Below are 27,945 nucleotides of genomic sequence, written 5' to 3' on the forward strand. Positions count from 1 at the left end.
TTTAAGACATTTCAGAAAATATCCCAACAACAAAATAATTTGTTTATAATAATGTGTCCATATTTCATTATAAAAATAGTTAAATAGTTAAAAAAAATCTACATTAAATAAAATAAATCTATTTTTCTTTATCTACTTTTTGCTTGTATTGCCCCTTTATTTTATTTATTTTATTCAATACTTAAAAAAAAAAACATATGCCAAGGAAAAGAGCAGGGGTTCAAGGATGGCCAAACAATATATAGCACTTAAAATTCATAGGAGAGAGAAATAATAATAAAAATAAAATATCAACAAAAAACAATTACATTAAAAATATATAAATAACTGGAAAAATTTTTACAGATCATATAACAATAAACATTACAATCTTTCCTACAGAAGGTACACAAGGATTTAATATAGATATAGATATAATTAGGTTGAAAAGAAAGTAAACATTTCCATATTGCTTCCCAAAAGTCAAAGATCCTAACAAAACATCAGTGTCATTATTTATGAAGTTTTCTTTTATGAAGACAATGCCAAAATGAAACAAGAAAGTTTCTGGTCGATTCCCATAGCCCCTTTTACCGTGCAAGAGAACTCGCGCCATGACGTTCTTCTGATTGACAGGTGAAAGTTCCAATCAGTTAGAGTAAAAGACGGAGGCGGGTCCGTGAAGCGCTGACTGTCTACACTTCAAAGAAAACTGCGATTTGACTTGCAGTGTTGCAACAACACAGTGAAGACGCGGAGTGGGCGTTTTCACTTCACATAGCTACTTTTCGTTTTTGCCTCCAACTTTAAGTCTAGCTGGACAGCTAATTTTGTGTATCTGTAAGTTTCAAAGTTTCAAAATGACCAGCAACCTCAGGCCAAAGCTTTGCGTCTTAGAAAAAGGGGACAACGGCTACGGTTTTCATCTCCACGGCGAAAAGAACAAGCTAGGTCAGTTCATTCGGCACGTGGAGCCCGACTCTCCGGCCGCCGCTGCAGGTCTGCTGGCCGGGGACAAACTGGTGTTCGTGAACGGGGAGAATGTGGAGGACGAGAAGCATCAACAGGTGGTGTCCCGCATACGAGGCATCACGGGCCAACTAGAGCTCATCGTGATGGATACAGAGACCGCAGAACTGCTGCAGAAGCACAACTTGAAGTGCCAGAAAGAGTATGTGACTGAAGGCATACTGATACCGAGCAGTGCTGGATCGGACCATGAAGACGAAGTGAAGAACGTGACACCAAGCGAGTCCACCCCTGTCCCGGAAACAAACGGGGACATACGCATGGATAGACTGAGCTTGAGCTCCAAGGTGAGTTCAGCTGAACGAGCAGCTTTTATGAGCAAATTTCCATCACTTAAAAGATTATTTTGGATCTCGCGGATGCTGCAAACAAGATGCGAGAGAAGATGAGTCTTCTGCACATGCGTCACACTTTGGATATTTTTCATAACATGACATAGTAAATATGTGTATATGTAGGTTAATGTCAAATAAGGATGTTCGAGATCGTTAAAAATAATACATCGCGTAAAAATCTAGTTTTAAATACACGTTTTATTCATGTTGGTTACATACATTTTTGAAAGAATGTTTTTTAGGCCTAACATTTTTTCACATCTATTCAGATTCATAGTGGTGTAACCATTAAACTAAAATACTTTAACTGGACATTAAATAGGCTTGAGTTTACAGAAATTAATCAGTTTCAGAAATTCATCCTTTTGACTCTTTTTCTTTTCTTTTTTAATCTCTGGTTGGAAAGTTATAGCCTACCCTGCCACCTTTGACTTTTTGATTTTTGACTTTAATCCCCACAAAAGCTATTAAAACGAGTTTTAATTCAATAATTAAAAACATGTTCAACATAGTAGATGTGTATTCAAGTCAATCTTTGCACATTTTTGTACAACTTAATCGATTTAGACAAAAATCTTTGAATATTATACTAGTTGCCAACTTGCCAATATTATATTCCCATCAGAGCATCTCCACATAAAAGCTTATTTTCACATTTTCTTATGACAAGTTTCATTGCACATAGTTTGATGACCAGGCTGTGGATATGTGCCCAAAACAACACAGTGTTTGGTGGGGAACGACACTTGTCATCATTTTTTTGAGCCGTTATTGCTTGAGATGAGGACAAAAGCCAGCAGACTAAAATGACCACCAATAAAGTTTCTATCCCTTGAAAGTGACATTCAGCCAAGTATGGTGACCCATACTCAGATTCGTGCTCTGCATTTAACCCATCCAAAGTGCACACACACAGAGCAGTGATAACACACACACTGTGAACACACACCCAGAGCAGTGGGCAGCCATTTATGCGGGGAGCAGTTTGGGGGTTCGATGCCTAGCTCAAGGGCACCTAAGTCATGGCATTGTCGGCCCAAGATTCGAACCCACAACCCTAGGATTAGGATTAGTGATAAGGCAAATAAGTTTTCCAAAGTGCCAGCACAGCAAAAGCAAACGTCAAGTGTGCAGTTTTGATGCTAGTTATTCATTTAATGTACATAAAGACATACAGGCCAGTGTTTGTCAGTCCCTTTTCTGATTATGTGGCATGAGCCAGAAATAACGTTAATCATCATAACCCTGGCGCACCAGAGAAGGCCTCTGCTCAATAACCGTTATTTAGAGTCTCCGGAACAATATGGATTGTAATCACATTTCTCTCCAGAAAATATCAATTGTTTTTGAATCCCTCAGTCAATCATGAATGGCCCTTCTGTTGTGTCGTTTTCCTCTCACCCTCCTGTGTCCCATCCTTCCTCTCTGTGATCATTCAGAAGTAAAATGCTGCTGGAGGGAACATCCTTGGATCAGCTGTCACTTAAACCCAGACTAAGCTTTGTTCTTGATGGCAGCTACTGAGATGAGATTACGCTCAGACAGCTTGCTCGCATTGTGTTTAGCAATAAATGATGGGAAAGAGACAGAAAGGATGTTTATGAAAATTAGATCAATGTCTGAGTCTGATTTCTTCAAATAATTCTTCAGAAATACAGGTGTGTTGGGACTAGGGCTGGGTATCGATTCAGCTGTCCCCATTCGATTCGATTTCGATTCACAAGCTCTCGATTCGATTCTCGATTTCAACTTTTTTTTTTATTACATTCAGTGAATATACTTTTAATACAAATGCTTTTGATATCTCTATAAAATTAACAGTGAATATCATTTTACAAATGGTGAATTTATAAAAAGAAATTAAGAGCCACAGGTCTGTATTTTAAACCTTTTCTTTTTTTGTATAGGGTCCTTTTTAAACAATAATATGGCCATATAAAATTTTCTTAATTTTTCTTGTAATTAGATGAAGACATAAAACCATTTAATTTGCCTAATCAAATGAAAAAACGTTTATTTTTTGGCAAACAAAGTGCTGCACAACAGAGGTTTATTGTTAAAATTAAAAAGACAACAAATTAGATTATTCCTTTAAAAATAAAGATTTATTCATATTTATTATTAGTATTAGTATTAGTAGTTGCAGTAGCATTGTTGTTACATTGAGTCTTGAGACTGCTAAATAATCATATATTTTTGACAATTTCAAAACTAAACTTTTATTTTGATGGGTTGCTGTGAGGAACTTGCAGCTGCTGTGTTTTCAGATTAAACTGTAAAATGCTAATGAAGTGACTCTCAGAGCAGCTGTGGATGAAATTTGTGTATTCATATCATCATAGTGAGACGACAGAGGCTGAAAACACCATGAGCGTCGTCCGCGCTTGTGTAAACAAAACAGTGCGTTGCATCATCCGCCAATCATTGCGGAAATTATGGCGCCTTTATGCGTGATGTTAAATGTATCCGCAGATTTTAAGTATTACTATAGAATTTTACCGGAGCATTGCAAATATATGCATATTGCTTTGTTCTTGGTTCTTGTCAACCGTATCTCCGTCATGATAAGCACTGAATGAGTGACAGGCTTTCTGTTTGTAACATTGTGCAAGGTAAATAAGAGGGTGACATCTTGTTGAGAAGACTAATGAAAATATTCACATATTAATCAGATCTTCTTTTAAATGTTTGCTTAAATACCGGAAAAGATCGACTCATGGCTTTTGAGAATTGATATTGAATTGACATCATTTTAAAAAATGGTTCATCGAAAAATCTGATTATGAAAAGATGGAAGTGGCCTACTTCCTAACTTTACTAATGTTACAGTTATAGACTGGTAAAAGTGGTCGTAATCACTGAACAGGGCTTGCAAAATGCTAGTCCGATGTCCCGGGACTATTGAGTTTTCAAGTCAGGCTACCAAAATGAATCACTGCTCTGCCCACATGCTATCTTGAACTTATGATGCAAGTAGGAGATTCATTCATCATTCATCGTTTTTTTGTGCTAGACTTAAGTCAGTCATATACTTTTCCTTGACAATGTAAATGTTCTTTTCTTGCTTTCTCTGTATCATTTATTAAATGTTTGAATAACTTTGGATGGTACAGGTAATACAAAAATGTATTAATTACATCCATGAACATGATTCGGAAAACGACATCTCCCATGATCACTCCACTCTACTTTATAGAGCCATCAATCTTGTTTGCGATGGATCGGCGTTGCTAATACCGATTGGCGTATGACATCAAAGTGTCGCAACAGTGTGATTAGAGAGAAGACAACTCTTTAAGCTTTTGAATTGCTCTCGCGGTACTTTGATGTTTTACACCGATCGGTCTGTGCAATGCCGATGCATCTTGAACAAGCCTATTGTTTTGAAAATGCGACTTGTAGCAGCAAAAGTAACACATTGTGCCTTTAACGTAAACAGAGGAGAAAGAAATTGCTTGTGCGTCATTACGTGCATTTGGTTTTAAAGAGAACGCTGAGTATTAAGACTTGTAAATAATGTCTCTTACTGAAATATGTAATAGAATACCCATGAAAGATTTACGTTATTTAAAAAATACACATCGTTTTATACGTATTTTCTGGGCGCCATTATTTAAAGGATGTCAACTGGTTGCACTCGGTGAGCTACTACAACCAAAAGCCACACAATGTGGCATCGTATCAGTATTCTGAGTTGTGTTTCAGGTAAAATTAAAAACACATAGCACCAGTATCTCAACAGCAACACATAGCACCAGTATCTCAACAGCAACACATAGCACCAGTATCTCATCAGCAACCATTTGATGTCATTGAAATAATGGCGCCCTCCATAGTCCAAAATATGTATAAAAAGATGTGGATTTTTTTTAAATAACTTAAGGTGAGACACTGCAGGCAAAAACACTGTTTTTTCAAGCACCTGTCAATTTTGAGATTTTGGGCTTTTTGGTTTTTCATAAAGTGCTTTTTCAAACTAGTGGAAGGAAAACATCCAAAAGACACTGTTAAGTGTTTCTTTTATAGCACTTTATCTGTTTGTTTCAATAGATTTCAATTACAATACATATTTTTAAAGGCCGTTTTCTCAAAATGAGTTTTTTCTTCAACACTGAGCCATAAATCTCCACTTCAGTAGCACTTACACACACCAAACTTGACATTTTTATTCCTGTCTATATTCTCAAGGTTTTTACAGAGGGATTTGTTCATAAATATTTTCCTTGATTATATACAACATTTTATTCCCCCCAAAATTGTGAAAATATATTGTTTTCTGGCTGTTCAAAGTATTTTCTGAATTATGGCGTGACAAAAAAAGATAACCAGAATTCCCTCTGTAAAAACATTTGACTCTAATATGTCAAAAAAATTAAACAAACATTTTTAAACTGACTTCATCTAGTGTTCAGATTTTTGTACTAGACATTTATGCAAATTAGCACATATTTCATTAAATAATGACTCATTTGCATATTTAAACATAACATTTTTGAAAACTTGTAATACAAAAAATGTTTGCAATAATAAATGTTATCAATCAACTGGGTAAGTAAGGTGATAACTATTAGTTATTTTTTTTGCCCTATTCACCTGCAGTGTCTCGCCTTAAAGAGTAACTAAACCCTAAACCAACTTTTTTTAGTTAATGATCTGTAAGAATGGGGCTTTATTAGTGCTGTTCATTGATTCAAGTAACTTTTTTGACATTTGAGTATAAAGTGTTTTAATTCTACAATATATGGTGTAAAAACGTGCTGCCCTCTTCAGGTTGAACGGTGGCTACTGCAGTTGATTTTTCCTATTGAATGTTGCAGTGGCAAGTGACCTAAGCGGTGGCAGGTGACGTAAGCAGTTTCCAGCTCACCACGCCCCTTGGTATGAGCCACCACGCCCTTGGCAGTATAAAACCATCTTTTTCTGTCAAAATCACTGTAGTGAGTTGGGAGTTGGAATTCCGATTATTGAAAAAGACAAGGATAGACTATTATAGCATCTATTTAGCATAGTAATTATATAGTTATTTAGATTATTTTGTGTAGCCTATGTAGTAAATTAGCATAGTTTTTAGTGTAATGTTAGTATTGTTAGAAGCACAGTTAGTTAGTAGCATAGTATTGCATCAGTTAGGATAGCTTCAAGTTGGCGTAGATTTATCTGTATTTAGTACAGTGGTCAGGATGGTAGGTGTAGTGTTGCTGGTTGCATGCACTTGGCCTGGAAGACCGCGAGTTCCCGCCTAGAGCTAGAGTGTGCAAACTGCATTTTACGCAGAATTGCTTCTCCAACGCAATGGAGGTGGAAATGGGCTTCTCCACACAGCTCGCGCTGAAAAGCGACACGGTGCGGGAGTTAAGACCGCATTTTGAGCCAGCGGCTCGAATTGATATGAACAGACACCTCGACATCCTCCACTTAAGGTGACTTCTCCTCTACTTCAAATGATCGCTCTGTTGCAAAGCTACTTGCGTCACTACAGTCACTCTCCATTTTAGCGTCTCTGACAGCAGCTGTCAATCAATCCGTCACTGTGGGTCTCAGGTTCACGCCGCACTCGCTCAGCCCCGCCCTAGGTTCGTCCCCTCTATCTCCGCTGTGATCTGCCCACTTTTCAGCATATTTCAAATATTGCCAGTGGGTGGAGTCAGGCCTTGACCAGGGGTTTAGTTACCCTTTAAGTATTTTATGGGTTTTCTACTACATACAGTATTTCACACAGACATGAAAAGTCTTAATACCCGGGGATTCCCTATATAGGGGAAGCAGAATATAAACACCTGCTGCTCCATAAGCGCCCCCTGCTGTCAGAGAGTGACATTCGCATCTCATTCACCCCGTCTTGCTGTTTTTGTTTTGTTCAGATTTTTTTTATGTATTATAGTTTCACAAAGCTAAAGTCAAACCATTCTGTATTTGCTTCAAATTTAGAAATTTTACAGTCTTGATAACATGTATTTAGGATCTTTGTTTGGATTGTGATTAAAATACAGTGGTTGCCTCTAATTTTAAATGGAAAGAGAATAAGCAAAGACTTATTTTGTTTATATTAAGATATTTGAATCATTTATTTATTTCATTTGGGATTTGTTTTTGTTGTTGTATTGAAGAAGTAAAGTGTTCTTTTAATAATAAGTGTTATTTAAATAAAGAACCATATTTTTTGCTATATGATCTGAGCCTTGAGTTTTGTGATCCGTTGCACACCTACTCTCTTGACTTGTTATTTGAATAAAAAAATACAATCACCGAAGTTCATGCTGATTTGTCTGCAGGCTAGCAGTGTTGTCACGATACCAAAATTATTGTTTCGATACCGATACCTAGTAAAGAATTGCGATTTCGATACTTTTTCGATGCCATTCCTGAAAAGGGAAAATACACTCAAATATCATTGCTGTGCTTTATTTTAAAACCGGGACAACATTCTAATCATATAACACACTAATAAATGAACATATGAACAGCAGATATATTAAACATTTGAACAAAATATGAAATATCAAAAAAGAGCAATGAGATTCAAGGTAAAGAAAGAATAAATTTAGCAGCATTATCTCAGTTATCAAAAGAAACATAATAGTAATAAATTTATCTTGATTCTGAACTTTGAATAAAAATATGAACAGTGATTATATTAAACAATGTTTCTGAAGTCAGAAGATTAAATGTCAAAAGATAAATAATATCAATTTAAGCAATGGCATTAAAAAAAAAAAAAAAAAAGATTTAGCAGCAATATCTCAGCGTCATCTTTTTCTACCAGCCGTGGACTGGCGGCCACAGTATCACTTGTGCTCGCACATGCAGCCTAGTGATGCGCGGGTCGGTTTTTTTTTTCAACTCACGAGTCCCGCTTTTATGAAAATATTTGGCCTGCCCCAGCCGGCAAATAAAGTAACATTTCTTTACCCACCCGACCCGCGCAACAGAGAGTCGAGTGGTTATGACGCAATCGTTAGCCTATTTTTAAAAAACAGTTTCTACGGGGCCATAATGTAACATAGAAGGTAATGGAGCCCTTTATACATTGTCGTGTATCTTTAGAAATAAATAATGGACAAATGGAGTCTTTAAACACCTCAGATGTAAAGTTATTCGCTGTCAAAGTGACGCCAAAATGAATGGGAATCAATGGGATGCTAATGCAAGTGAAGTTCTGCTACAAGATGGCGGCCGACTTCAACTTCTGGTCGACTTCCTTCCCGCCTGGTAAATCTCGATCAGCAATCAGCAGATACAAAGCTCAGTTATAGGTGCTGTGCAGATACGCTCATATTTAGCATACAGAACATAACTCCACGTTTAATCCCGATTAATGTGAATATTATATAAGAATATTCTGACCAAACAAATCGCTGTAGTGCTTTTTGCTGCTTGCATGAGGAGAAAAAACACAGACATCCATAGGGAGGCACTGAAAGCGTGCGTTGCACACACCAACATGAAATACGTCTCTTACAAATCTGGAACGCAGTCATTCTTTTAAGTATCGATACTAATAAATTTAGGAATCGTGCCGTTTTTAATTTCCGAGAATCGCGATACTTTTGAAGTATCGGTGCACCGTGCAACACTACAGGCTAGTTAAATTTATTTTGGGCTGCCAAAATCTGATGAATGCCTGCCCGAAGGGCTACCAGAGAATTAGAAATTTTGCAAGCCCTGAGTGAGTGACATGACATTCAGCCAAGTATGGTGACCCATACTCAGAATTCGTGCTCTGCATTTAACCGATCCAAAGTGCACACACACACAGAGCAGTGGGCAGCCATTTATGCTGCAGCACCCGGGGAGAAGTTGGGGGTTCAATGTCTTGCTCAATGGCACCTAAGTCATGGTATTGCCGGCCCAAGATTCAAACCCACAACCCTAGGGTTAGGAGTCAAACTCTCTAACCACTAGGCCACGACTTCCCACTGCTGTAGAATCCTTTCTATATCATTTGTATTTTAACCTTGATATTCTACCAGCTAATTTTCCCACCATCTATTTAGGGTTACGGAATTAAAAATTATTATTGACAATTATAATTATAAATGTGTAATTTTCTATTTGTGCTATGGATACGAATGTTTCCTCAAATTGTACAATTTATTGACAAGAGGTTTCCTGTTCATTTCTAAGTAAACATGTGATTTTTGCCTGGTGGTCCATTAAATTGACAGAAATTTCCACAAACTTTTACTTTTTCCATGATCCTGAATCATTGAGGAACCATATATAGGTGCCAAAAAACATATTGAGCTGTTAAGCAACTACCTAGCAATTACAGAGAGCAACATTACCCTAGCAGTATGCCACTTTAGCAACACACCAAAAACCTTCTGATTATCTTAGCAACCGTATCCTTATACCTTGGAAACAACTTCCAACTCACTGAATGAATCCTTTTTATGGGCAAAGCACAAATGTACATTTTATTCAATAAAAAATATTTTTGTATGTTAAAAATTATTTATTCTCTCACAGCAATACATTTCAGCAGACACAATACAATATCTTAAGGAGTGTTTGGCAACCACTAGCTATTCTCTAGACGTTCAGCACTTAAATTTCAACAGTGAACTTAAAAGCTGAATGTGTAACTTTTTGAGAGAGGGAGGGATGTTTACACATTTGAACAAACCACTTCCTTGGTTACAAGTTCACTGTTTTCCTGCTGTGGTCTGCTGCATTTTAGATTACATGAGCAGTAATACCAATCGTATCAGTCCTCACCTCACTCTTCTTGGTACATGTCTGGGCATTTTGCTGTTGTTTGGCAGTTTTCAAATCTCTGGAGATTAATTATTGGCTGTTGAGTTTTGCAAGTGCACATTTTGGATCCAAAGCCTCAGGCCTGTAAATATATTTATGGTTCCTTTGCCAGCTCTGCCCATCTTCACATTCATTTAATCAATATTGTATCATACTATACATTTTTTTTTCTTTATTGCTTTTGGTGAACCAGTATTAGAGATCGACCTGGTCAGGGTCAGCCAATGGCTATATATATATATAAGGGATGGGCGTTTTCCGCAAATATCACATTCGAATATTTGAGCTCACAAAAAACGAATATTCGAATATTTGTTTATTTAAATTAAGTTTAATGAGACAGACGTTATTTTCAGCAACATTTATTGTTTCCGTCATTTTTGAACAAGCTTACACACAATAAGCTTGAACATTACACATCGTGTTTTGTAGCTGAAAACCTTTAACAATGCGTGCAATCAAACAAAAGTACAGATTAAAAGCAAAAAAAAAAAAAAGTGAACAAAGAAAAAACGTAAAGCAGCCTGCAGCAATTAGGCTATTGTACAGAATGTAGCTTACACTTAACTTTGAAACTGTCAGCAAATCTTTTTTGCTTTTTTTTCTATTGTTTTACATGTTCTTGTTAAGAAACACGGGCATGTAAACATGATTGGGGGAAAGTCAGCTTCTGTTAACAATAAGGCCAGTGTTGTACCGAAATCTGACTCCCTGGACAAATCGCACTCCCCTTCGCGTGCACGCGCGTCACACAGTTGAACGCAGTGCTTGCAGTTAAACCTTCAGGGGTTTATTATAAGCCTTTTATTTATCTTTTTTTCCACAGTTGGCATCAAGAAAGAACATAGAAGCGTTATCTGATTAACAAGCAGCTAACGGATGCAAAAACGCCGACTGGAGAAGGTCGTCAACGGAATTAAACCGCTATTTCCAAAGTAGCCTAAAGGCCGCGGAGAAAACGCGCTGTGACGGCACAGACGTTGGCGGGACTCACAAATAACGGTGTGCTAAGCGAATAAGTTTTGTGAAGCGCTAAGTGTTTTCGTTTCACCACTGAATGGGATCCTCATCTGGTGGAATACATGGCTCCAGCAAGAACTGTTCCCACTCGTCTCGGCTGGACTCTCTGTAATCATTGCTGAAGAACTGGCTCAGCATTTTCCGATGAGTGGGCATTGCATTCTCTTCATCGTTGGTGGCGGCGGCTGCATCCGAACCACTCGCATCAAGGAAAATGTTCTTATAATGTTCAAACAAGTTTTTTTTCTTACTTCTCTCATGTTTTTATCGAGAAACCTGAGATGTTTGTACCGAGGGTCTAGTGCGGACGCGAGAAGAGGAGTTTTCACTGCATTCTCCAAGTTAGCGGTGTTTATTTGTTGCTTGAGAGATGCCGCAACAATGTTCTTCTATTTGGTCACTGTGATTCTCGACGGCATATTAGAAGTACTGTAAAAGACCGCAGTTCTTACTCATTCATTAATTATTTTTTGCTTGCATACATCCTCAAATATTCCGTGGAGAATTAGGTTTTATTGTGGACTTTTTTTTTCTTTTTTTTATGGCAAGCAAAAATATAGCGAAATTCGAATATCATTTTTATTTATTGAATAATTATAGCAGAACGACTATTCGAATGTTCGACTATCCGTGAAGAGGATGATCTTTTCCGTCTAGTTTACATTGAATTTTAAACTATAATATTTTGTATTTTTTAGATACATTGCGAATATGGAAACATTTGGATATGTGCAGAACGAGATGTGAGCAATAACCACCAAATACATCTAGCCAAATCCACGCTCGCTCGTCTTCGTATACACGCACGCATGCATTGGCTCGATCTAATGCACTGTAAATGCAGGATTTAAAAAAAAAAAATAGACCCCTTAAGAGTTTGTAAACATTCCAACGTCTTCGGGTGGGAGGGGCTTAGCTGGAGGCAAAAAGAGGCATGGACGCAATGTTGACAAGCGTAAGCTAGCATGTTTTAAGAGGGATTTATTAAACATGGATGCAGAAGAAGGTTCGGAACTGTCCGAATATGTACAGTCCCTGACTCTGCGGGACCGTGACAGCTTTTTAAATTTTTTTTATTATTAACTCTCGCGGATGGAAGCAGGCTACCTGACCCGTATGCCATACGGCCATATGAATTACTTTTGGGTGGTATGGGGAATTTTGTCAAGGCTTATTTTCTAATGTAACCTATCGCTGGGCTAACTATGATTAGCAATGTGTATTATTTTAAGAGACCATTCAAAGGATGGCACACACATCTATCGCTGTATGTTTGTTTAACATTTAAACTAGCTAGTGCGCTGAAGGTTGGCGACTTTTCACCTATTAAAATTTTGCAGAACAGGATCAAACAAAAAAGTACTGGTCATAATACTTGCATAAAAGGTTTGATGTGAAAAATGCGGTTCACTGTCTGCGCAGCACAGCCACAAGCGCCACAGTTACGTTTGGCATAATTTTATTTTTAATACTATAGTGTCATTTGAAAACATTGCAATTGCGTTTTAAAATACAACAACGAGCACCACAAAACCATTTAAAGAGGCGCATTCAGTGTTCTCCTTGACGGGAAACAAAGTAAAATGATCTCAAACGTATGGCACGCTCTCTTCATTTTATCAAATGATCATAATCACATCTATTCATTTTACAGTCCTGCTACTAGCATTTTATTCAGACTAAAACCCCTTTAATTTGGGTAAGAAAGCTTTTTTTCCAAGTGGCTTATGCACATTATAATAATACTGCTGCAGACGCATTTTGCAGCATTAAGGTTATTAATTGATTGTTAATTTAAACGACGATCGATCATGGAAATTATCGAATATTGACATCCCTAAATGCAAAAGAGTTGGATGGAAACCTGGCTATTGTCTGCATCAAACCATGCTTCCGAACAAATGTCATTCACCGTTCTGGGCAGCTCCAGCTGTCTCTCCGAGCACGGTGCTGTCTGTGAGCGGCGGAGTAACGGAGCAGTGTTTGTGAGAGCTGCCAACTTCTCCACCCCATTTACAGAGTGAAATTCTCTGTTTACCTTTATCTCCCAGGACTGTTGTTGAATCTTCCAAAAGTTTTGGCTTGGGGTCCTTCACATGCGGCAGCAGCACTTTCCACCACACCAATAACACGGGGCTGCCTGCCGACGTGCCTGACTTTAAATCGGCGCTACTAAACATGGATATTGGCCGATACCGATACCGAAAAATTACAAATATCAGCACGATATATCGGCCGACCGATATATTGGTCGACCTCTAACCAGTATGCCAGTATACCACATTATATTTTGGAAGGTTTTAAATAAAGTTTGTTTACTTGGAAAACCCAGGTTATGTTTAAGGATGATTATTGTTTTCAATCATCAGTTCATGTTTCACCAACCTTACCCAAGTCTTTCAAGAGTTGAGCAAACCAAGGACAAGATTATGAGTTACTAAAGTGAGCTATAAAGTCATTAACCCTTTGTATTATTGAACTGTAGTATCTTTATAGGACTAGTGGAGGATTAACTGAGGCCTGTCGTCAGCTGGAGATGGGTTATTCAATCATTCCAGACATTCCAAACCTGTATGACTTTTTTAAAGTCACGTGATTTAAAGTGCTACTGACATTGTGCTGTCAACTGTATGGGAAAAAATACCTTTTTTGTGTGTTCCACAGATGAAAGAAAGGTAATAGGTTTGAAAGGATGTGAGGATGAGTACATTTTGTGAGTTATTTTTTGAGTAAATGTCATTAATCTGAAATCTTATCTACACATTCTTTGTGGATTGTGGTTTGTTGACCGTGTTTATTGTCCACGTGGAAAAATTTGCACAGATTTTAAAAGTGATGAATTATGAATGCTGCTTGGCTGTGGGGTGAGTTTGTCCCAGTCGTGGTAATAAACAGTTGGGGAAATTTCATGCAGAGTTTGCATAATGTCATACATGTCATAATGATCTGATGCAATGATGCACTTATATTTCATAATGTTCCTCGCACAAACCTATCATATTTATTTAGGCGCTCTAGAAAAGCATGCACAAGTTGATGGAAACTTCAGTCCCCATTCTTTGTAAATGGCTGAAAAATACTAAGCAATGCAATATATTTGAAGAATTTATCCTTTTGTGGACTTGCTTAAAATCAACAAGAACATTTTTCTGTTTTTACTCTCACAGTATATGAGAAGACAAGAAGAGAGTCTTTTAAGTCCTAAAGTTATCGCTACATTTGAATTTTTCTCTGTGATCCAGTGATTGACCTCTTTGCCAATAGCCACTTTGAAGACCACAGGAGCTACAGGGTATTGTTATGTCACAGACTATCAGGAGGATTGGTAGTGAATGAAGGTCTTTGTCAGACACTGTAGTTGTAAAATGACTCTTCCCCACATCTACTGTGGACAGGGGGAAATTATTTCCTCTGCTGACTTCAGCTTCCTATACTGAAATAACCTAAGGGCCAAAGGAGGCCCCGAGGGAGACCGTCTAGTCAGCAAAAGGAACTCTACACGAAAAGGAACTTTCTGAGTTTCATGCATAACAGCCAAAGATCACAGGCTTTCGTCACATACTGCATTAAGGCATGTCATAGTTTAATGCTAGTTTATTGTTAAACTTATTTCCTCTCATCCCATTTCCGTTGTTGTTGAGGTTGTTCTGCCCTGCTCGCAAAACTGGTCACAAAGAAAAGATCCTCTCAAATCCTCTGAGTAATCAGAACCGGATCTATAATAAGCCCAAATCAAATGTAGAAGTATCTCTCTCTCTCGTTTTTTTTTTTCTAATCTAAAAATGGGTTTGATAAACAGTAGTTTGTACATTTGTGGAACAAACTATTCTGTACTAAATAAGAATACATTTGAAGGAAATGTAATTAAAAAAAATTAAGAGCTTTTGCATTGTGCATTGTTAATATATACATTACAGGAAGTACAACATGTAGAATTGTTTTTTCAGAGTATTGAGATTATTTTTGCATTAATATAATGAGAACTATTATTGTCGTAAAAATAATATCAGAAGGACAAAGAAAATTGTAGTTCTAAAAATAGGCTTTATTCTTTACGCAAATACAATTTATTTTTTTACTTTTCATGGGATTCAGGGGTGAAATAATAAAGTTTGTGACTGTCACCTCATGATGACTTAGATCATCTGTAGAATATATTTCTTTTGAGTGTCCTCTCTTCAAGTGGATTGATAAGATTTCTTTCATAAAATCATACGGCAGTGTTCCAGGAATCTTATCAAATCTGATGATGTCATCTTTTCATTGTGAATGTGTGGGCCCCTGCCATACCCAAATAGCAGTCCACACCCGAGTCCTCCCCTTACTCACACCCGACACGACCAAACAGAGATATCATCAGCTCACCTCACCTTCTGCATACATATCTTTTGCTTCTCATACAGTGGCAATGCAGCAAGTATGATATCCATATCATATCATTCATCTGTTCAGTTCATAATTTCCAACCCAAATTTGCACACAAAAAGTGTGGTGTTGGTTGAAAGAGTTTGCAGGAGTTACATGTCATTTGTAATGAAGACACAAGAAAAACAAATACAGTGACAAGTATATGGCTTTATCAGACAGCTTTGTATATCTTATCACAGCGGGGGTGTATCTTTTAGTACATGCTGAGTGATCTTCTGTCCGCTTGTACGCATAGTATCTCATGCATTTAAAAAAAATTGTGACAGTCACACGTGTTTGACGATAAACCCAGCCAGAGAGCAGATAACATTGTATAATATCCCTCACTGTATGTCCAGTCCTCTCAGGACATTGTGAACCTTCTGTCAAACATTGTTGAGCTTGGCTACAGCACTTGGCATGGTGAAATAAGACCTAATGTAGTCTCTTGCCAGTTTGGTCAGTGCTTAAAGCCAATAACGTGTTTGCTAAATCATCCAGCATGTTTGTGCTAGACAAGACAAAACCTTAAATAGTCGGGCAGAGTGAAAGGTGTTTAAGTTTAAAGTTTAAAGTGAGCAGCGTGTCAAAACAATAAAGCAGTACACACCACAAGCACTCAGGGTTGTTTATGGCAATGATCTTATATAGCCTACTGTATGTATTTTCATCTAGAGCCGAATGCGCTTCTGTCAAGCACTTTCTGTTCCGTTGCTTCTCTAAGAAGCAACTAAAGCATCTAAAGATGTAAAGCACTATAAGAGCTACAGATGCTGTGGTTATTTTAACAACAGCAGCAGAAACACAGTGAGCAGAAAAACTGATTAATACAATCATTTTTATTTGTCATACATGTTTGACTCTAGGTTTGTAACAAGACATTTAGCATTGTAATGAGCATTTAATAATAAACAATGTTATCACTGGGAGAATTATTGGTAGATGGCAAGGAAATACAAAAGTTTGAGACACTTCTATTTTTGCTCCCAAATAAATTTTTTTAATGATTTTCAAATGTTGCAATTCATTAAATTATAAGAAATACTTTGGAAGCTGTAATGACACTGTGCAGGTTTTTTTATTTTTTGCATTTCAGCTAAGCATCCTCTTGTTCGAGCACCTGTTTAAATGAATGTGATGTGCACATTCTACTTTAAATAGAAGGGCAAGGAAAGACAGCTTTGATATTAAAACTTTGAGGCATGCTCATGATGAAAGCATTTTAATTATTATGTACATGTTTTTGTTTTTAGTAAATACTTAAGCAAAATATAAAAAAGGTCCACACTTAAACAGGAAAACCCTGAACTCTCATACTGTATTTTTTTTCTGCCACGTGGCCTTCTGCCATACATATTTTTACATTTAGATACCATATTGCTCTATAGGGAGCAGTAAGTGTTTTAGTTTTTATTCAAAGTGACTTATAGTACACTTATTACAGGGACAATCTTTCTGGGGCAGTCTTTGATCAAGGGTACACTTAATAATAGCTCATGGCTCTGATTACCAGGACTGGGCTTTAACCACTTTGCCACACACTTTCCACAAACCATCCACAAACAGAACTCTTCAGTCGCAGCCTAGTGTTCAGCAGGAGGGCTTAAACTCTTTGCGTAACATATGGACTCTGCTGGCTAAGCCTATGCTAATCAGAGCTTAGATGGGTCTTGCCTTTGCATAGTCACTTGTCAGAAGAGTTCTTTCTTTCATTAATGGCTACAGTCAGGGACATTTTTATTTGGGGGACAGTAATGAAGATATCTTTGCTATTGTCAGCTGTGTCTGTGTCCTGTGGTTAGCCCCCAGCTAGTAGAGCGGGTATTATTAATCGCGTCGAGCACATTCAGTGTCCCTAGACCTAACCCCTTCACTTCTCACTGATATCCGATTTCCCAGAAGAGCAGGGCTCCCAGGAAGTATGTAGCCTGTACACTGCAAAATAATAATAACTAGTCATGATTAATCTCATAAATGGTGTATCATGTTTACTTTTTTTATTATTAATTTTAAATAAATAATTTATATTATTATTATTATTAAGCATTATTGATGGGACTGTGGAGATGCATAAGACAAAACATTGGCTTAAATAAACTACATATAATATACTATGTAATTATTATATTATATATATATATATATATATATATATATATATATATATATATATATATATATATATATATATATAATTGTATATAATTAATAATAACAACAGTAGCAACATTTTATATTATATTAATATTTGTATTATTGTTAACATTGTTGTTTGTTTTAGTGAATCATGTTTAGTGGTTTTATTTAATTATTTATAATTATATTAATTATAAACAAATGATGAATATATTGTTGTTATTATTATTATACTTGAACTTTAATGATGTGGCTGTGAGGTTTCACAAGACGAAACATTGGCCTAAATCAGCTATATGTTGTTAATAATAATAATAATAAGCAGTAGTAATTATTATTATTGTTATTATTAATAAGAATAATAATATTATTGGTGTTTGTTTTACCATAGCATGTTTTGTTTTTCGTGATAAAGGTTTTTTTTATTAATGGGACATGAGAAAACACTGGACTCTATAAACAAAACTATATTATATATATATATATATATATAATATAATTATTATATATTATATAATAGTTTTAATATAATTTTATAATAAACTTGAACAAACGTCCTTCCATGTTAGTTTTCATCCTTTGCTAGTTCCTGTAGGTTTAGTTTGACTCATCCATAAATCAATATGTTCATGTGTATAGCAGGTAGATGTTTGGTTTGTTATCTGTTTGTTTAATTTCAGCCATATATTATAGACTGCTTTGCTAAAGAAGGAAGTACACAGATGACTGGTCAGTATAGTTACTTCTACTTTTCTGTGCTTCATCTCGGGATGTTGATGTACTGAGTCCTCTTTAAAATGGTATACAAGTTATTTATCTCGTTTAATAGATTTCTTTTTTAGATTTTATTTAGAAAGTGTTGCTCAGAATATTGTGGAAGCTTAAATGTTTCAGGAAGCAGGTGACTTGTTCATGTATCGATGGGGATGGGTGGCTTTATTTTGGAAGTTCTTTCTTTTGTACATTTATGATTTTCTCATGCACATTTGTAAAGTGAAAGAATTTATTCTGAATGTATTTCTGGTGTGTGGTGAAGGTTTGATTTGAACATTTTGCAGTGAAGGGAATTAGTAGTTTACATTTGAAAGATACATCTTATTATGATTGACAAGAAACTGATGTGTATTTGATATCTTGAAATGTTCTCCTAATTTATACGTTTTGCTTTGTGTTTAAGATATATCAGTATATCCGCTTTTATCATAATTTCCTTCCTTGTTCATTGTCTTTTTATAGGAATCAAAGAACGAGCTGCGTCCACGTCTCTGTCACATGAAGAAGGGTGCCACTGGATATGGCTTTAACCTGCACACAGAGAAGTCAAAACCCGGCCAGTACATCAGGGCGGTGGATGAGGACTCCCCAGCAGAGAAATCTGGACTTCTGCCCCAAGATAAAATAGTGCAGGTATAATACACCATATTTAATCAGTGAGTTAAACAACTCTGTGTGTGTGATTCAGGAATGTATGGTAATAAGCTTTTGTTTTGATGTTCAGAGAGTGTATATATCACTATAATTCAATGCCTCTTCTTAAAAGTCAAAAAATTTAAAGTATTTAATTTGCCTAACCATAGGCTGTTTATGGCTGACATCATAAAAAAAAAAGGTTTCATTTTCAAGCCAGACTGCTATTTTAAACATTTTATACTTGCACAGAGAGCATTACCTGTAAATGCCTGAGCGGTTTGGACTGTGTTTCCAGAGCATTAATCTCATTATCTGTCAGTGAAGGAGTGGCCAGTGTAACACTGTCTCTTTGGGAGTGCTGGGATTACTGAACTCCTGAGGAGAGCTCAGAGCCACATATCTTTATCAAACCACTGATATAAGACCAGGCTCAATCCACTTACTACAGCTAAGGGATAGAGGTCCCAAAGACCCCAAAGAAAGTTCAGGCTGATGGGGAGAAAAAGACCCGGTTTATTGTTATTTATATGTATAAAAAAAATTATGTATTTATCAGTGTCCTATTTTAAATGCGTGTTACTACCTGGTGTAAATTAGGTAAGTGATATGAAGAAAAAAAGGCTAGACAAATAAATATAAATAAAATAATTTCTCGTTTTGTTTAATCCAACTCTGTACATAGTTTGGTTATATACTAGTGTGTGAAATCTGTTCTTCACTTGAATTAATTCCTGAAAAATTCAGGTAATGGCAACAGTGTATTGTGTACAAACAGATAACAGATTAGCAGCTAGTTACTGATGATGTCATTAAAAGCGTATCTGATATACATCACTCTTTTCCAATCAAGTGTTGTGTTATGTTGATAAAGATATCATTATGTCAGTCATCATCCGTTTGAGTGAATATAGGGGAATCGCTCTTGGATTTAAATAAGGTTGTCACTCACAAAAGCCTGTGAAGAGTGTGTGTACATGACTTCAGTAAAAGTATCGGCATGTTCTGAGGGTCATGGTGAAATGGTTTTGGCTAGGGCTGAAACTATTCCTCGAGTAACTCGATTACAAAAAATGATCGAGGCAAATTCCTCTGCCTCGAAGCCTCTTTTAATTTATTTTAAATCTCACGTCAGGTTCTTTCGCAATGATTTTTTTTTAATGTGACACAACGCGTTTACGTCACCCACACAGCGGAAGGAGACACAAGCACTGCATCCGAAATCTCATACTGCAAGGAGTCCGCAGTGTTTTGATTTGAGGGCGCGGGCAAACGTAAAGAGAACGTCGTGGTGTGTGTCCATTGCAAGATAGAGCTGGCATAACACAACTAGGGCCCTATGATTTCCGCCATGCAGAAAACGCGGAGGGAATCGCGGAATCCAGTCATAAAAACGGAATTTACAGTTTAACGCGGAATGGCACAGAATTTGCCAAATTTTTAATTAATTAATCAAAAATAGGTCATTGCACTTACATCAAATCAAGATATTGACTAATATCTGTAAATATCAAGCCTGAACAGTCTATTTAAATATGAATCCTGCATGTTCTGCGTGTCTCTGTTAATGGAGCAGAAGCGCAAGTTCCTTTATCACACAAACTGAAGCGCGCGTGACACTCGCGGTGATTTCAGCATCTTTCCTCTCACTCAATAAAGATGTGAACACATGAGGAACATCTCCAGAACTGCTCTGACAGTCACTTCATGAGCATTTGACCGTTTGATTGGAGTAAAACAAGCGTCACATCACATACACAGAACTGTAAAGGTACGTCAACCTGTCAGAATAAAAGTCCGGTTAAAGACTATTGTTCAGCAGAATGTACAGTCGTGGCCAAAAGTTTTGAGAATTACATAAATATTGGAAATTGGAAAAGTTGCTGCTTAAGTTTTTATAATAGCAATTTGCATATACTCCAGAATGTTATGAAGAGTGATCAGATGAATTGCATAGTCCTTATTTGCCATGAAAATTTACTTAATCCCAAAAAAACCTTTCCACTGCATTTCATTGCTGTCATTAAAGGACCTGCTGAGATCATTTCAGTAATCGTCTTGTTAACTCGGGTGAGAATGTTGATGAGCACAAGGCTGGAGATCATTATGTCAGGCTGATTGGGTTAGAATGGCAGACTTGACATGTTAAAAGGAGGGTGATGCTTGAAATCATTGTTCTTCCATTGTTAACCATGGTGACCTGCAAAGAAACGCGTGCAGCCATCATTGCGTTGCATAAAAATGGCTTCACAGGCAAGGATATTGTGGCTACTAAGATTGCACCTAAATCAACAATTTATAGGATCATCAAGAACTTCAAGGAAAGAGGTTCAATTCTTGTAAAGAAGGCTTCAGGGTGTCCAAGAAAGTCCAGCAAGCGCCAGGATCGTCTCCTAAAGAGGATTCAGCTGCGGGATCGGAGTGCCACCAGTGCAGAGCTTGCTCAGGAATGGCAGCAGGCAGGTGTGAGCGCATCTGCACGCACAGTGAGGCCAAGACTTTTGGAAGATGGCCTGGTGTCAAGAAGGGCAGCAAAGAAGCCACTTCTCTCCAAAGAAAAAAATCAGGGACAGATTGATCTTCTGCAGAAAGTATAGTGAATGGACTGCTGAGGACTGGGGCAAAGTCATATTCTCCGATGAAGCCCCTTTCCGATTGTTTGGGGCATCTGGAAAAAGGCTTGTCCGGAGAAGAAAAGGTGAGCGCTACCATCAGTCCTGTGTCATGCCAACAGTAAAGCATCCTGACACCAATCATGTGTGGGGTTGCTTCTCAGCCAAGGGAGTGGGCTCACAATTCTGCCCAAAAACACAGCCATGAATAAAGAATGGTACCAAAACACCCTCCAACAGCAACTTCTTCCAACAACCCAACAACAGTTTGGTGAAGAACAATGCATTTTCCAGCACGATGGAGCACGGTGCCATAAGGCAAAAGTGATAACTAAGTGGCTCGGGGACCAGAATGTTGAAATTTTGGGTCCTTGGCCTGGAAACTCCCAAGATCTTAATCCCATTGAGAACTTGTGGTCAATCCTCAAGAGGCGGGTGGACAAACAAAAACCCACTAATTCTGACAAACTCCAAGAAGTGATTATGAAAGAATGGGTTGCTATCAGTCAGGATTTGGCCCAGAAGTTGATTGAGAGCATGTCCAGTCGAATTGCAGAGGTCCTGAAAACTCCTGGCCTAACTGAGAAGATTAGTCATTTTAAAGCCTCGTCTCATTTCCTTTACAATGCCACCAAACGCTGACTTCATGCAGCGGCCGTGTTTTCACACTCTCAGTATCCCTGTTCTTAGTTTCACTCCCATTTCCCACGTCTCAAGAAGAGATCTGAGACGAACATGGCAATAAAATCATGCTATGCAATGCCTGTGTGTCTCATGCTCACTCAGATGAATTCTCCTTTTTGCTTCCCTGTTCAGTGAGTGTGGCCTCTTAATATGTGCGTGTGTCTCTAATAGGGCTGTGTTTAAAGGACACATAAGGGGGCTGTTTTTTCTCTGCTGTTTTTTAATTTAGGAATGCAGTGGGGTCTGCATTCCTAAAAGCCCACTCCTGCCCTGAATCTCCCACGCTGGTTCCTTAGCCTCTGGCATTATGGGATAGACAGACAGAACCTCAGTCTTTTCCCAGGTGTCTCCTCTCTGGGAACAAGTCATGGTCATGGTCAAGTATTTCAAATGAACAGAGCATCAGAGAAAGGAGTTGTGCTTTGTCTGACTGGTATATATTATAGTATGTATAGACAAAAACTCACTTGTTACACATTTGCATTGACTAAATTTGAGTCTAGCTGCATTGGTGTGAATAGTGCAAATTAAGTTATAGTGAAGTAAAGAAACAATAGTGCAAATATATTAGAATAGAAATATTCACAAGAAAAAAATAGTTTTTATTTTAATAGTTTTTAAATATAATGACTTTAAATTAAATTTCATTATATTTTTACATTTAAGTTACATTGTATTAAAATTGTGTTCAAAAAAACATGACTTTAAAATGAAAAATTAAATTTCTACAAATTGAATAAAGGATAATAACATAAAATAATAGATTTTTATTTTAATTCTTAATTTGTAATTTAATTTTATGAAATGTATTTATATTTGTATTTCAATTATATTACATTAAAATTAAATTACCTTTAAGCAAGAAAATTACATTTAAGAAATCAACATTACATTTACTAATCAACAAATATTTTTTTTTATATTAAATAATAATTTTTTATTTGTAATGATTTTTCATGTAATTATGTTTTTACATTTAAATTAAATTACATTGATGCTACATTACCATAAAGGTATTAATTAAATTGACTAGGATGTTTTTCACAGATGTTCTTTCCATGAAATGTCCCCTGAAGATCACTACTGAACCACAGACACTGACTCTCATGCACATGCTTCGAATGATCCAGAGAAACAATTGTTCATTTAGATATCCAGATATATCAGAATGAATGGAGGCTTCCTGCCTTCCTGCAATGTTCCCACAACTCTTCCTTATCATATTTTAAGTCTCTATCTTTGCTTCAAAATCTATGAATTCATGTCTGTTGTTTCTGCAGGTAAATGGCATTGCTGTGCACACAATGCAGCATTCAGAAGTGGTGGCAGCCATCAAGACAGGAGGAGATGAGACCAGACTGCTGGTGGTGGATCCTGAGACAGACGCCTTCTTCAGCAGCTGTGGTGTCCTTCCGACTGAGAAACATCTCACAGGTGCCAGCGTTACAAATTAACCAGCTGTTGCGTGGTTTTTCATGTGCAAAGTGGTTTTCTGTCCATCTCACCCTCGACCTTAAGTGTGGTTCTGCTGATCCAGAACAACTTTGTTCACTTTGGCAAACATTTCAGATGATGTTACGCACACACACTCACAGACTGCTGGTTAAACATCAACTCAAGGCCTGCGGTGGCACTGTCTGTACACGAGAGAATCAGCCAAAGTCAACAGCGCACTGCCAGCAGGTTGTCATGGGGATCAGGGCCATGGCAGAAGTATGAGAAATAGGGGAAGTCAGTCACCCCCAGCCTAAATGTGCCAGACAGGCAAACAACTCCTGTTTGTGTTCCACCTCACTACGACACAAAGTATATAATATATAGGTCACTTCATTGGAGCCTTTTTGAGGGAAATAGAGTAACAGGTGAAATAAGGGAAATTAAGGTTTCTAAGAAAATGATTGGCAAAATTATTCATAAAATTACTCATTCGATTCTGTAAAGGCTTTTTGCCCATTTCCTGTTTTTTCTTCTTATTTTCTTGGAAGGAAACTCCCTGTTCAACCATTGTACTGTGACTCTTCTGTGACAATGGCATTTTAGTTAATAATAGTGATGGCCAGTTATCATGAATCTGCTTAACCCCAACCCCCCCCCCCCCCCCCCCATGCGGAATTGAACTGAGACCAATACGTCTGATCATAAGTCTTTCAGATGCACCAAAAGAAAGCAATCTTTAGCAAAAGAAATCTAATGGATTGGTCTTTTCCCGTCCCTCTTTGTTCTCAGGTCCTCTTCCAGATCCTGTTTCCAGCCATGATGAAGAAGATCAGGTGAGTAAAGTCTGTGTTGCTCGTAGCTCAAAAGACTAAGGCTGATGATTCAAGGGGAAACTTTTTGAGCAATGTTGCTGTCAGCAGGCAACCAGGTGAGACACAGGACCCATGACCCATCTAAAGTATCCAGATAGAAATGTGTTACTCATTCTCTAGAAATGTGTTACTCATTCTCAATGGGAAAGTGCTAAATTGCTCAAAAGTTGCCCTTTGTATCATCAGCCTAAAAGTATTCAGACTTAAGTGGACCACTTATCTTCAAATGTGATCAAGCAAATATGTGTGTGACATATTACACATCTTGAAAAGTGTGTATGTGATGTGTTCGTTTGGTAGCACATGCTAAATTTACATGATCACATTTGATTGGCTGATAAAGTGTAGTAGTGTCCGAGCCTCAGTGATGGGATTAGACGGGCAGCATTAGGACGAGGGTAAATCTGTGGAGTCTGATCACCAGATTTCAGCCACTTTTAATGCAGTGTCCTGGTTCCTCTCCAGCAGCTCGTCTCTGTCAGTTTTCCCACTGCTAGATTAGACTGATTGAGAGAATGATGACCTGGAGCAGATAATCGCCGCTTCCTCTGACTCAGTGGAAGCTCCGTATGTCCAGTTATCTGGTAGTAGATAAAACATCTCAAGCATGAGCGAGAGTTTGTGCTCTGTCTCTTCACACAACACAAACATCTGTAGCTTTATCAAACTCTAAACCTGGTACCGCTGGCGTTTCTCAGATAAAGGATTCCTGGCTCTTGCTCAGCTGGAGACATCACAGAGAGTACTGGAATACCAATATTGCTTTAAAGATTTGTTGATCATGTAGTTTACATCAGTTGTTCTAGAATGGGGCTCCCATAAATCAATTCTACTTTAAAAATATTTTTTGGGATTTCGAGTTTCTGAAACTTACTCGAGATATAATAATAATTAATTATTTAATGCAACAGTCAAGATTATCTTTCTAACTTTCTATTCTCCAAAGAATGCTGCAAAAAAGTATCAATTTTCACAAACATGTTAAGCAGCAAAGCTGTTTTCAGCATTGATAATCAGCATATTAAAATGATTTCTTAAGGATCAAACTTTTGAACGGTAGTGTCAAGATACTCATTCCTATGTGATATTCTTACCATAACATTTTGGATACATACTGTACAAGTAAAACAATTTGACAAAGCACACAATACACTTGACCATTTGTCTGCTTACATGACAAGCTTCCTGTATTCAACCCAAGAAGGTGTGAAGACCAGAAGTGAATGTAGAATGCATGATTACCCGATGGGACACACTTATAAAACAGTTTCGCATAAATGCAAGTGAAGTTATTAAAAAGCTTCAGTTTTTGATTTCCAGTACTTTGCACTTTAAAATAAACTTAAATGTTTGTTCAGTAGTTCCTGTGTAAGAGACAGTACAGTTTAATTATGGTGCTTGTAAAATAAAAAATCCCTTCTAAACGTTATACAAAATATGCATAGTCACCTCCACACCAATAAAATGTGCATTACTTAATATTTTACTATAAAATGATATGTAACATCTAATTAATGTAGCTTACACTGTTTTCCTCAAAATCTCACGAGTTCATGCACATGATGTGTAATTAGATACACTTAGCCTCAAAAAATGCACCAAGGCACTCTTAGATAGTGTGGATTTAGCTTTGGCATTTATCCTTCCTGGGACAGTCTTGTGTTTGTCCTTTCGGTCACATGCACTTGACCAAGACCTACCCCAAGTGTGGCTGTTGGGACAGGCCCCATAGTCAGACTGTGAACTGAAACCTCAGGGTCCATCTAGGGGTTTGTTTTTGGTACTTCACTTAAAGGGAAAGTCCACCCAATTTTTTCAACATTTATTCACCCCCATGTCCTTCCAAACTAACTTTCTTCTGTAGAAGACAAAATACTTTAAAGAATGTTGGTAGCATTGTATGGACAAAAAAATACAGTGGATGTCAGCAGAGACAGAAAGTGTTTGGTTATCAACATTCTTCAAAATACATACTTTTGTGTTCAACAGAAGAAAGAAATGCAGACAGGTTTGGAATGACATGAGTGTGAGTAAATAATGACTGAATTTCCTTTTTTGTGGTGGATTACGCTATTAATTGTTTGACATTGTTTGCAATACTTTGTTGAAGGTGAATGGAAAAGCAACTCAGGAGGAAAAGCCTAAAGTAGCTATGAGCCTGTCGACTTCCAGCACCTCCTCCAACACCTCCACCTCTGCAGCTCCAGCCAGCACCTCAGCACCAGAGGTTTGTGTCCGTGCACAGTCTTGAGTACGTAGAATATTAACATTCAATTTAAACTTTCATGATGAAATGTTTGCAGGAGAAACCAAAAGAGAAGGCTTCAAATGATGATGCAGGACTATCTCTGGAGATATCGCTGCAGCAGGCCAAGGAACGCGCTCGCCAGAAACGCTCTAACAAGAGAGCCCCGCAGATGGATTGGAGCAAAAGAAATGAGCTCTTCAGCAACCTCTGAACCTCCTCTGTGCCTCCCATCTTCCTCTCACCCATTTTCTTTACTTCCTCTACAATTGTCCGTCCCATCATGCCTCTCCGCTCTTTCAGTACACTTGTACACATTTTGAAACCCTCTCACATGTGTATTTTTAAACCAGTGTTATTTCGCATGTGATTTCTAAATCTGTAGATTTTTTTTTTATGTTTGATCAATTTTTACTTGATTTAACCCAGTATCGATCTTCTGATTTATCGATATCTGATATAAGATGAAATATACGATTTAACATTACTGTATAATGTAAGTCTAGAATATAATTTTTTTTAAAGAAGAAAGCTTAAATGATATCTGAAACATACCTGTATATTCTCTTGCTTTGCTTATGGTAATATTGATGCAGTATTGATAGTTCTGTGAAAACGCCGTAGCGTAGAGTGTCTGAGGAGTTGCTTCAGGACTAGTTTTAACCATGGAGTTTTTAAATAACTTTTAGAGCAGCAACAATCCATTGATTTTTATTTTTCGTGTGTGTGTGTGGTTACGATCAGTTCATAACATTAAGTGTAGAAACTGCAGCCTTTTAATTTTGTAAATGTGAGCCATTCATGGTTTGGGACCCATTAACCACTGAAATGAAAGCGATTGACTGAATTGACGCTGTTGGCTGATAAACCTTCTAATTAAAGGTTTTATTTAAAGTGCTTGTTTAGTGGATGTACTGTGCTTTTTATACAGCACATGGTAATAGTGGGAGTGAGTACTGAATGTTTAAGCGTATGTTTACTTGTAAATCTTGCACAGTATTTTATTTCCATAGCAAATGCTCGCT

The 27,945-nt window shown here is 37.3% G+C and overlaps 1 protein-coding gene across 1 annotated transcript; it reads left to right on the plus strand.

Moving 5' to 3' along the window:
• The first annotated feature begins 662 nt into the window (after nucleotides 1–662).
• LOC132121619 (Na(+)/H(+) exchange regulatory cofactor NHE-RF1-like) lies at nucleotides 663–27,310 on the plus strand. The gene is made up of 6 exons (XM_059531208.1): nucleotides 663–1,295; nucleotides 18,900–19,070; nucleotides 23,647–23,800; nucleotides 24,593–24,636; nucleotides 26,786–26,902; nucleotides 26,979–27,310. The coding sequence occupies exons 1-6, from the start codon at nucleotides 840–842 to the stop codon at nucleotides 27,132–27,134; spliced, it is 1,098 nt and encodes a 365-aa protein (XP_059387191.1). The 5' UTR covers nucleotides 663–839; the 3' UTR covers nucleotides 27,135–27,310.
• The last annotated feature ends 635 nt before the right edge of the window (nucleotides 27,311–27,945 follow it).

The sequence above is a fragment of the Carassius carassius genome, chromosome 39 (assembly GCF_963082965.1).
Source record: "Carassius carassius chromosome 39, fCarCar2.1, whole genome shotgun sequence".
Classification (NCBI taxonomy): Eukaryota; Metazoa; Chordata; class Actinopteri; order Cypriniformes; family Cyprinidae; genus Carassius; species Carassius carassius.

Excerpts from the sequence above, each read along its gene's own strand:
- LOC132121619 (XM_059531208.1), top strand. The coding sequence starts at position 840 with ATGACCAGCAACCTCAGGCCAAAGCTTTGCGTCTTAGAAAAAGGGGAC. Across the intron at positions 23,801-24,592 it reads GACTGAGAAACATCTCACAG|GTCCTCTTCCAGATCCTGTT; the intron begins GTGCCAGCGTTA and ends CTTTGTTCTCAG. Across the intron at positions 26,903-26,978 it reads CCAGCACCTCAGCACCAGAG|GAGAAACCAAAAGAGAAGGC; the intron begins GTTTGTGTCCGT and ends AAATGTTTGCAG.